At 36.5% G+C, this 12,225-nt stretch overlaps 1 protein-coding gene across 2 annotated transcripts in view; it reads right to left on the bottom strand.

The window, feature by feature from the left end:
• The window catches only part of LOC131054788 (snRNA-activating protein complex subunit), a 206,156-nt gene extending 194,205 nt beyond the window's left edge, over window positions 1-11,951 (bottom strand). The window contains exon 1 of one of the 2 annotated variants that reach the window (XM_057989384.2): window positions 11,353-11,951. In XM_057989384.2, the coding sequence (XP_057845367.1) occupies window positions 11,353-11,691 (339 nt within the window). In that variant the 5' untranslated portion in view covers window positions 11,692-11,951. Of the gene's footprint in view, window positions 1-7,741; window positions 7,875-11,352 lie in introns of those variants that run through there. The other variant, XM_057989385.2, reaches the window with a different exon arrangement.
• Window positions 11,952-12,225: the final 274 nt, after the last annotated feature.

Genomic DNA, 12,225 nt, shown 5'->3' with positions numbered 1-12,225 from the left:
TGTTTCTATAATGGTCATCTTAGTTGGTTTAGTAAGTTTCCATTTATGTTGTTACGACTGTTTCTTTTTAGAAACATCGTCATCGTCTTGTAATCTTTTATAGATAAAGCCTTTCATCTCTATTGTATATACCAAAATACCATTTCATGGTATCAAAGCAAGTTAAGTTTTTTGACGAATTTTCTTAAAAAGTTTGTGGGCTACCAGGAATTTTTTCCAAAAAAAATTTGAATCTTTTTTTAATGAAAAAACGTGGTTTTCTCAAAACAAGGATTTCTGAAAGTTTTTCTTCGATTTTTTTTTTTTTTAAAAAAAATTGTAGGTGCATTTTTTCGAGGGTTTCTATTGTAGAATCGCAGTCTTTTGTTTTTGCTGCAAATCGTGGTTTGTCTCTCCAAGAATCGCAGCCTTCCTATTTGCCTAAGGTTTTTCCGTTGTGACCAAGTCAGAGACTGGTGTTTTTTCTCATCGTGCTGAGGGTTTTTTATGTCGCATCGAGGGTATCGCAGATTTGAGTGGGTTCTTGCACGCAATTTCTGGCCGAGGTATTCACATTTTCTAATCAAGGTTTTTACCACGCGACATCTGCAAGTCCACGACCACTCAATATTCTTTCCACGTGATGCCTCTTTGGCAGTTTTCTAGCGCAAGGGTATTGCTTTTTCTGCCACGACTGCTAAAAAATCATGTGACATTTTTTTTATTGAGGTTATCCTGGGCACACCTGGTGAAATCGTGACAGTTTTACCCTCTAAATGCGAACGTTTTTCAGAAAAATTGCCTATCATGACCTGTTTTTTCCTCCACATGATGTTTGTTGTTGTGTTGTGTGAAGGGTTTTTTACCATTTGTTTTTTCAGTCTACGAGATCGTCTTCTTTTTCCGACAAGAGTTTATGTTCCCTTTTGCACCTTTTTTGTAAAAATCGTGGGTTAACTACACGCAACTAGGGTTTTGGAATGATGGGTTTAGAGTTTTTCCCGTGAAAAATCTCTTAAGTTTTTTGCCGATTTTTTTTCTAACAAAAATCATGATCATGTGTTTTCGTTTTACTGATTTTTTCCACAAAAAAGCATGGAAGGGTTTTTTGATTTTTTCCATAAAAAGCATGGAGGGTTTTGCTTGATTTTTTCCTAAATTATCATGATCATTAATGTTTTCTGTTTTTGATGAACCAAAATGAAGGTTTTTGCCAATTTTTTCACAAAATCGTGTGTGATCTCAGCATCCATCAAGGGTTTGACTATTTTCTCCACAAAAATCGTGGTTTCTTAAAGTTGTTTTGGGCCACACCTAGGGTTGTTGGGGCAAACAGTGTTCATTTGCAAAAAAAATTGATGATTTTTTGGACAAAATCATGAATTCAATTTTTTGTTGATTTTTTTGTCAACAAAATATCAATGTTTATCTTGGTCATATCAAGAAATTCTGCAAAACCAGGGAGGGTCTCAGCAAGCTCATGTCACTGAGAGTTCTGAAGAGAAGGGGGCGGCCTTCTATGCATTCGTGATCAAAAGACCTGCGGATTATGTTTTTTGTAGGGTAGTTAGAATGATGACCATTAAGGGAGGGTATTAAAATAATATTGTAATGTTTCTATAATAATCATCTTAGTTGGTTTAGTAAGTTTCCTTTTCTTTGTTTACGATTGTTTCTTTTTAGAAACATCATCTTGTAATCTTTTATAAATAGAGCCTTTCGTCTCTATTGTATATATCGAAATACCATTTCAATAACAGCACTTCCTTGTTGTTTCAGTTAATTGGAGTTGTTTTATTATACATAACCAAAGAAGAAAACAAAAAATAACATAATACACAAAATTATAATTGCGAACATTACTAAAAATTAATTTTACAGTTTTGCTCTAATTTAGCATACGGGGTGATTTCTAAAGCATATGCACCCAAGCTAATACTAACTAATTCCAATACATATATCAAAATGAGGGTTCCTAACATTGCCCCCTTTCAAAAAACTTTTATCCTCAAAAATTGACATGAGAAAACTTGAACACAATGTTGGTGGGCTTCCCACGTTGCACCTTTAGGCTGCTTTCCTTTCTGCTAGACTAATACTCTTCAATAGCACAACTGAAAAGTTGCTTTGCAATTGTCTAAGACTGCCTTAATTCCAAAAAGATGGATCCCTCCCCATCCAATGTTAGAAATGTTGATACTCACGTAGCTTGCCCAATAACTCTCAAGTCAAGAGACATGAAAGACTGAGTTGTTCTTTGAAGAACAGGGCTTATATGCTACCTCCCCTATTCATCGCCCCAATTGATAAGAGTCATAAAAGTTTCTTTGCTTTTGTTCAGCAGGTGATCAATGGAGATCCATTGTCTAGTGTTTGTAATTCCTTTGAAAGATGAACCCTCTTACTTCACCACTGGTTTATTAGAGACACCGACCTGAAGTAGTCCCCACCCTGACTAAGTTTTAGCCAGCACAAAGTTCACCTAAGATGTATTAGAGACCTAAGTGATTTTGTTCCACTTTAGATGGTGAGTGCAAGAATGAACTTCCCCAATCAGATGCACAGCCTCAGAGGATAGGGAAATAAATTGTTAGTTCAATAGTTGAGGATGTTCATTTTTCTCTTTCATGACATCTTTTCCAAGTAGCTAAACTATAGCAGTATTAAAAACCATGATGTAAACGAATGGGAGGCACCATGAAGGATGAGAATGATGCCTTGATAAAGAATCATAATTGGGAGTTGGTAGAGTTATCTCCCAATCAACAACTCATTATATGCAAATGGATATATAATGTCATGAGTAAGGCCAATGGTACTTTGGAGAAGTACAAGGCTTGTCTTGTTGCAAAAGGATATTCACACTAGGAGGAGATGAACTATGAGGACACATTTTCTCCTACAGCTAAGATGGTCCCATTTCAGTCGCTTCTCTCCATTGCAGTTCAATTTGTTCAAAAGGTGTATCAAATAGATGTCAAGAAAATCTATAAGAAAAGCAAAGGCCATAGAGTAAAATCCTAAGAGCTAAATGTCTAGACAAAAGCTTGCCTGAAAAGGTTGGTCAGGCCTTTTATTCTCTTATAACTAGGATACATTGAGAATCTCTCAACTTATTCAATTTCTCATCGCAAATTGAATAAGACAACTTGAGATGTGAAGGCGATAAGTCCAACGATGTAACTGTCAAAGCCATCTATGAGTTTACTTTTTGAAATGTTGAGAATCCTTTAACCCCCTTCTATCACCAGAAAATAAGAATTAAAAGAGAATCCAAACCCAACGCCTTCGTACAACTATCTATTCACAGAAAAATCATAACCTGTCGCACTTTGTTAAGAAGGGGTTGCCATAGCTCCTCCAAACCTGTATTGTAAAAATGATGAAAATGGAGACCATCTTTTTCTGCATTGCACCTATGCTAACCTAAATGGATCATTGCTTGAGGAACAAGATTCAAAGGTACAACACACTAGCTGATTTGAAGAGTTGCTATTGTTAAATTTTGTGACCCAAATCAGTAATCAGATTTTAGTATTTAATTGTTTGCTAACATTAAGTAAACTATAAACAAGTAAATGCAAGAATGAAAGCAAGTGCACAAGAGACCAACACAAATACCCTGGGAAAACCTCCAAGGAGGAAAAACCCAGCACTAAAGACCCACAGGTCAGATTATGTATTCAATCTTAATTGTACCAATACAATACTTAGCTGGACTCTTCAACCTCTTATCAGACTTGCTCCTTTTATCATATCAAATCTGCCCTTCTAATTACACCAAGTCTGCATCAAGTCTGCTCTCTAACAAAAATTAGGAACACCAAATGCCTTTGATCTCCTTGAATAAATTCGCCCAATTCTCTTCTCAATTTCGCACACTTAGTTGTAGAAGAATTTCGCTGATTGCATGAGAAATGAAAAAAATGAATCATTTGAGTTTGGTAATTGATCTTTATTTATATGAGCATAGAATTACATCTTCCACCTAGCACACGAGCATAGGATGGTTCTAGCACACAAGAATAGAAAGTGTAATACACAAGTGGGTCTTTACATAATTACAATTTTCCATCTAGCACACAAGCATAGAGTGGATCCTTTCATTCTTGCACACAGGCAAAGAATGATCAAAATGCTGCAGATAAAATCACTGAGATTGAAACTCCCTCTCAATCAGGTTTTCATTTTCTACAATACCAAAGTCTGTCTCTAAAGTATTCGAACTTCACTCTGGATAAGGGTTTGGTAAGAATATTTGCAACCTGTTCATCTGTGCTAATATACTTCAGTTGAATGGTGCCTCTTTGCACCATATCCCGAATGAAGTGATAGTGCGTTTCCACATGTTTGGACCGGTCATGGAACATAGGATTTACCGACATCTTTATACAGCTTTGATTATCACAATGAATAGTGGTAGGACCACTAGGTTGACCAAAAAATCCAACAAGAAGTTTGCGAAGCCACACTGCTTCTCTAGATGCAACAGATGCTGCAATGTACTCAACTTTTGCAGTGCTCAATGCTATCAAAGATTGCTTTCTACATGCCCAAGAGATTACTACAGAGCCCAAGTTGAAGCAGATACTCGAAGTACTTTTCCTGTCCTTGACACTTCCTACCCAATCTGAATCTGAATAGCCTTCCAAGAAGATTGAGGTATTAAATGAATACTTCAACCCATAACCAATAGTGTCACGCAGGTATCTTAGAATGTGCTTGGCAGCAACCAGGTGAACAAGTTTAGGCAAGCTCATGAAATGACTGAGGGCATTCACAGCATAACAGATATCTGGTCTAGTATTGACTAGATCATAGTTGAACTACTCGCGACTCAGCTCGACTCACCAAGCCCCTGAGAAAAAAACTCGGCAAAAACTCGGAAAAACTCGGCGAAAAACTCAGCAACGTAAAAACACACTTAATTTTAATAAAAAATGCATTTTTTTTGCAAAATTTAATGAGAAGATGCATCCAATGAGTCAATAAATGATAACACAAAAGAAACAAGTTGATTCTAGATATATTTAAATGCAAAGTGTCTACAAAATTGCATCCTCATGAGAAATGCTGATGGCTGGAAGCAAAATAGTAAATAGTTTTTGTAAAACCAAAAGTAAATACAACTTCCTCTTCCCAGCTCTAGCCAAAACTAGTTTCAAACTTTCATCATATTTGAAATTTCATCATTCATACTCATAGTTTCAAACTTTCAACTCTAAAATGTATAATACCAGGATTTCTTCAATGCTAATTATTTTGTTATATGGAGCCTAATCAGACTTGGAGTTTAAATTTTCCCTACTTCCATCAACACAGTTTCCCCCTATATTTTTCGACAGGGGTTTGGGGGCAGCACCCCCAGGTTGGGGTCAAGGGGCATCGCCGAAGGATCCTGAAATTTGACTAAGTCTCAAAAATTGAAGAATCCTCCAAAAACTAGATTTTGTATTATAACTCCTGGAGGTCTAAAACCACTCTCAAACATCCTAACAGTATATATGGAATATAACTTAAAGTCACTTATACTTAAATGTTATATTCCATGTGTATATTTTGATGAAGAGAATGAAACTGACCTGAAAAAACAAAAATTGATCATTTTTTCACATGTTTGGGCCTCTTTTTTTAGTCTAGCCGAGTTTTTAAAAGAAACTTGCCGAGTTTTTGCAAAAAACTTGGCGAGTTTTTGCAACTCACCGAGTACTCTGCGAATGTGCCATCTATGGACTAACTAGATACATCAAGGATCCAATCAATTGCTTGTACTCATATGGATATGCAAAATCAAAGTTAGCTGCAGAAACACTTAACTTCTTTAAGTTAGATTCCATAGCAGTAGACATAGGTTTACAGTCCATCATTCTAAATCTTTTCAGAATATCAATAGTGTACTTTCCTTGACTTAGAAAAATTTCATTGGGTTTTTGCCATACTTCTAACCCTAGGAAGTAATGCATTAGGCCTAAATCCTTCATTTCAAATTCTGAGGCTAATTCTTTCTTACATCTTATGATTAATTTATTTTCACCAGTGAGAAATAAATCATCCACATACAAAACCAGAATAAGCATATCATCATCATATATCTTCAAGTAAATGTTAGCATCAACATCATTCTTACAAAATCCTAAGCTTAGTAAGTACTTATCAATTCTTTCATACCAAGCACGAGGAGCCTGTTTGAGCCCATAAAAGGCTTTCTTCAACATGCAAACATGAGAATCTCTTTTATGGATTACATAACCTTCTGGTTGCTCAATATAGACTTCTTCCTCAATGACACCATTGAGGAAGGTTGTCTTAACGTCCATTTGATGTAGCTCCCAACCTTTGGCTACAGCAATAGCTATTATAGATCTAATAGAAGTATATCTAGCAACAGGAGCAAATGTTTCCTCATAATCTATTCCTTCCTTTTGAGAAAAACCACGAGCTACAAATCTAGCTTTATACTTTTCAATACTACCATCAGCATTATGCTTAATTTTAAACAACAATTTAGAAGAAACAACAGACTTACCTTTAGGTCTGGGTACAATATCCCAAACATCATTCTTGATGATAGACCCATACTCTTCATCCATGCCTAATTTCCAAGCATGATGAGAAATAGCTTCTTCGACATCGTGAGGTTCAGACTCAATGATGTTACACATTACAGAAATGTAGTTGGCGTAATTTTGAGGTCTCTTGCTATCTCTAAAGGTTCCTCTGGGAGCAACAAATCCTTCAGCATCTTGAATAGTGTTTCTAACCCAAAGTGGCTTCTTCTTGCTGACCACAATATCCTTAGGTATATCTATAGAGTCCATGGGTTCTAGTGGATCATCCTGAACTTCCTGGTCCGGGAGGTCAATGGACTCCTTCTGTATCTCAGGGTTAGCATCAACATTTGAATTTTGATTTTCAATCACCATATCATCATTATCAGATAATGAACCTTTAGATCTTTTGAAAGCAATATCTTCTTCAACAGTTACATCTCTACTTACCTCAACATACCTTTGACTTGAAATGTAGATCCTGAAGGCTTTGGAAGATTCACTGTATCCCACTAAGATGCCTTTCTTTCCAACGGGATCCAACTTGGTTCGTTTTTCTTCAGGCACATGAACATACACAGGGCTCTCGAATATCCTTAGGTGGTTGATGTCAAGTTTGATTGCTGTAAAGGCTTCTTCAAGGGTTACATTCTTTAGAGCACGATGAGGACATCTATTCTGAATGTAAACTGTTCTTTTGGATGCCTCCGCCCATAGGAAAGGTTGCAGATCTTGATCATGAATCATGGCTCTTGCAGCTTCAACAATGGTCCTGTTCTTTCTTTCAGCAACTCCATTTTGCTGAGGATTATAGGGAACACAGAACTCCCTCTTAATTCCTGTCTTAATACAGAAATCATAAAAACTACCTGAGGTGTACTCACCTCCATTGTCAGACCTTAAACATTTAATTCGATTTCCAGTAGTGTTTTCAACCAAGGCTTTGAATTCTTTAAATCTGTTTAGGACTTCTTCAGACTCTTTAGATTTAAGAAAGTAAATCCATGTTTTCCTAGAGAAATCATCTATGAAGATAACATAATAAAGGAAGCCGCTAGGAGATGCTACAGACATGGGACCACATAAATCTGAATGAATAAATTCTAACTTTTCTTTAGCCCTACTATCACTTTTATGAAAAGGGTTCTTCACATTCTTACCCATTGCACAACCTTTACAAGCATCATCATGAGATAAACTAAGTTTAGGCATACCTTTAACCATTTTACCGAGAGTGGGAAGAGCTTCAAAGTGTAGATGTCCAAGTCTTCTATGCCATAGCTCGCATGATTCAGAAGCCTCATGAATGAGAGCTTGAATTGGATTAGCTGCAAGCTTATATAAACTATCACATCTATTTCCAATAACACAAGCAGTTTTGAAATTAGATTTCTTAGACCAAGCAAGTACTTTCCCTTCAGAAAATGCTATTTGCAAACTCTTATCTTCTAAAGCAGAAATGGAAATAAGATTTATTTTAATACCAGGTACAAAAAGAATATCACAGAGTTGTAAGGAAATACCAGAATCTAGTTTTAAAGAGGTAGTACCAAAACCTTTTACCGAGTATCAAGCATCATCACTGATTACCACATGAAGGTTGGTATCCTTTTCTATCAAATCTGAAAGATGCTCACGAAAACCTGAGATGTGTCTGGAGGAACCACTGTCAATTATCCAAGTATCACTGTCCATAGGAACGTTGCTTGATAGAGCAGAGATAAAAAGATAGTCCTCATTTTGTTCAGCAACTCCATTTAAATTGACTTCCCTTTCCTTCGGATCATTCTGACAATCTCTGGCATAGTGACCATACTTATCACATCTGAAACAACGAATGTGGGAGGAATCTCTTGACTTCTTCCTTGGATCATAGGAGGAGGATCTAAAATCTTTGCTTTTCTTTTCTTTCTTCCAATGCCCACCTTTCCTAGACTTAGCTATGAGAACATGATTATAATCTTTGTGAGAGTTCTAGAGTTTTCCTCTTACCTCAATTCGAGATTCCTCTTCAATGCAATCAGATTGAAGACGCTCAAAGTTGGAACGATCAGCTCTTCCACCAATGCTACGAATGAATGGCTCCCATTCATCAAGTAGACCATTTAATGCAATTATGACAAGATCTTTATCTGAAATTTGGCAATCAAGAGTACTTAGCTTGTCCTTTAGTTCATTGATCTTCATGAAGTAGGCCATGATTGAGTCTTCTTCTTTCATTTTGATGTAAAGTAGTTGTTGCCTTAGAGCAAGAGCCCTGCTGAGGTTGTTGACTTCATACATCCCTTCCAAGTGTTTGATCATTTCCCTGGCAAAAGCAAATTTTGATATGACAGTGACAAGATGATTCTTGACAGATTCGATTATGATCTTCCTAGCCTTGAGGGAGTCTTTCTTGAACTGCTTCAGTTCTTCAGCATCTTCATGAGGGGACAGCCTTTCTTCTTCTACGAATTTAAGCAGATCATTCTCTTCAAGGATCAATAGAATACGGACTTTCCAAGCAGCAAAATCAAGGGCTCCATCAAGTCTATCTTCAGCCCTCAAACCTGACATTTTAATCTGAAAACAAACAGCAACTAGATGCAACAAATGATTTACTGAAATCTGAAGTTAGTAACACCTTAGCTCTGATACCATGTTAAATTTTGTGACCCAGATCAGTAATCAGATTTTAGTATTTAATTGTTTGCTAACATTAAGTAAACTATAAACAAGTAAATGCAAGAATGAAAGCAAGTGCACAAGAGACCAACACAAATACCCTGGGAAAACCTTCAAGGAGGAAAAACCCAGCACTAAAGACCCACAAGTCAGATTATGTATTCAATCTTAATTGTACCAATACAATACTTAGCTGGACTCTTCAACCTCTTATCAGATCTGCTCCTTTTATCATATCAGATCTGCCCTTCTAATTACTCCAAGTCTGCATCAAGTCTACTCTCTAACAGAAATTAGGAACACCAAATGCCTTTGATCTCCTTGAATAAATTCGCCCAATTCTCTTCTCAATTTCGCACACTTAGTTGTAGAAGAATTTCGCTGATTGCATGAGAAATAAAAAAAAATGAATCATTTGAGTTTGGCAATTGATCTTTATTTATATGAGCATATAACCCCAAGTCGTCCTTGATTGAATATATGGATTTTGGCGCCAAGTTAATTTAGTGTGGCGTGATTAATATAGGGCTGGTCCTGTTTAGGGGCACGTTACCCTTTTAGGTCCAGTCCTACACGTTACCTTAAGGGAAGGCCCCAGTCCGATAGGGGTTCAGATGTTGCCTTTAGGCAATCCGAACCCTCTTTCCTAGTTACAAACAACAGCTATGACCATTGTCATGTGGAATAATGGCTGGAACAGATTTGCAGGACTATTAGCTATGAGTGAATTCAGAAGAAAGAGTTTGAATCAAAAAAAAAGATAGACATTTGTCATTTATGATACATCAGAGCCTAGAATGATAGAAGCAGCTCAATCTAACTCTGAGAGGCAAAAATACTTATCAATGTGGAAATGCTACTTTGATCATTGATGGGGATTTTGCCATTTCTAAGCAAATCTTCAGATTTTGCAGTTTGTTGTCGAATAGCAGCAAGACATTATAAAAAAACATGTATAAGGAATAATGCAGAGATGAAACAGAACTAAAAAGGTAGTGATCACTGATCTATACAAAGAGAACGCTTTCCAAAATTGAGGCAGTCAAATTACTGAACATTAAATTAGACTATTGTAGTAGCCTCTTTCTGATGCATACAATACATCAACGTTTTATTAACCATTTTATACTTCAAAAAGGATTGAATTTACTACACCCTAGACTCTCTTTGGTTGTACATCGTGATTTTTCAAAACCTAAGGAAACTACTTTGGATCTTTTGTATATTCAGATAAGAAAAAACAAGAGGAAAGAAAGAAAACTTTTATGGTTACAGTAGCTCTTGGATATGTGAGGAATACTACATATTTTAATATACGTGCTGTTTCCATTCAGTATCAAATATGTGATAGTTTATAGGGATTCAGCTTCATTGTTTTGAGTCAAATTTCATTGATCCATATTTCATGAGCAGTGGTAGACAAGGAACCATCTCTAATGAACATGAATGGTCCACTTAGCACTTGTTAAATCTAGGTAATATTCACAGGAATAAAGCACAACATTATCCAGAAAATAAACCTGTCCAGTAACACCCCAGATGAAGAACACTTAAACATAAAGTTTCACCTACAATCAAGCCAACACCTTGTTTGCAAAACCTTCCGCATGTGATGTGCCTTGTGAACTGTTCCTCGTAGAGATCTCTAGCTCATTCACTATCGTACAAGTGATGTTTTCATAATATATCAAATTATGTGATCCATCAAAATTCAGATGTGTCATTTTGAATCAAACTTCACTGACCAATGTTATGCTGATCTCTCCACCTTACCACTCTGACCAAGCACATAGCACTAGTGAGCTACCATGCATTGGCCACCTTCAATCAACACCAGTGGAAGGCTAATCTCTCCACCTTACCACTCTTACCAAGCACGCAGCACTAGTTTTTCACTGTTGTTTTAAGGAATAGTAACATTCATGTACTCCCTTGAATTTTTTATCTGGGCACTACTGAAATGACAATTCGCATTTAACAACTACAGTTTAAGGAAGAACTGAGGAAGTAAATAGAATATTTGGTTGAAAAACTTATGTGATTGCGGGTATTTTGTTGGCAAAGACATATCACACGTGGCTCAAGTGATGAAAAAAAATATTCGAAAAAAGAATAATGAAAACTAGGTTTGGAAAACAAAAGGTATGAGAATAATACTTACAGTTAACTGCTGAGTAACAGATGCTTGGAATTGAGGAATACTGGTATAGGGACTGACCAATCCGGGCATGAAAAGTGGTCCGCCTCGAGCACCGAGCATAGAACCCCTCTGCTCTACTTCTTTGACCTGTGAACCAAGAGATTCGCTCGCATTCTCCTTGGGTTGAACTTCTACTGAACCTGACGATGGACCTTCTCCATTATTAGACTGCGGAGAGATATTATATTCAGGCGAAATCGTTGTCCTCGCAGCCTCTGATACTAAGCCTGTGAAATCCTTGTCCATGGACGTTGGTGATTTGAGGTCGAATGTTTTTATCATGTTTATCCCCAAAATCATGTAAAAGTTTGCTGTTCCTCTCTATTCTTCTTCCATCGCAAACAAGGCACACACTCTGACACAGAACTTTCAGCGAGCCAAGTGAGAGATTGCAGCGCAATAGGATTTCGGCAAACAGGAGTATTGGGGCAAGGCGGGGTTTCAACAGAAGCGAAAGAGTTTCCTCAGAGTTTGCAGGGTTTTCAGGGGTTTTTCGCGTCGGACTCCAAATCGTCTTGATCGGCCAATGGGCCTTCTTTATGTGAACTTTTTGAAGTAAGTTGTAGTCCTCTGATTAGATGAGTCATTAAAACATTATATAATTTCTTTTTAATTAAAAGAAAGAAAAAGGGATAGAATAAAATAGAACTTTAAGCAAATTTGGTAAATTTAATTTTTATTTATTTTAATATATAATATTTTTTATTCTAATAGTTAGATTTAAAGGTTTTGTAATTGAAAAATTGTCATGTAGATCATGTTTATGTAGAGTTAATAGTTTTTAATAACATTTTAAATAGTGTCAAGGAGTTTTCATAAATAGGTGGTGTTGAC

The sequence above is a fragment of the Cryptomeria japonica genome, chromosome 3 (assembly GCF_030272615.1).
Source record: "Cryptomeria japonica chromosome 3, Sugi_1.0, whole genome shotgun sequence".
Lineage (NCBI taxonomy): Eukaryota > Viridiplantae > Streptophyta > Pinopsida > Cupressales > Cupressaceae > Cryptomeria > Cryptomeria japonica.
Note: the sequence above shows the minus strand (reverse complement) of the source record. Positions and strands in the feature narration are given on the sequence as shown.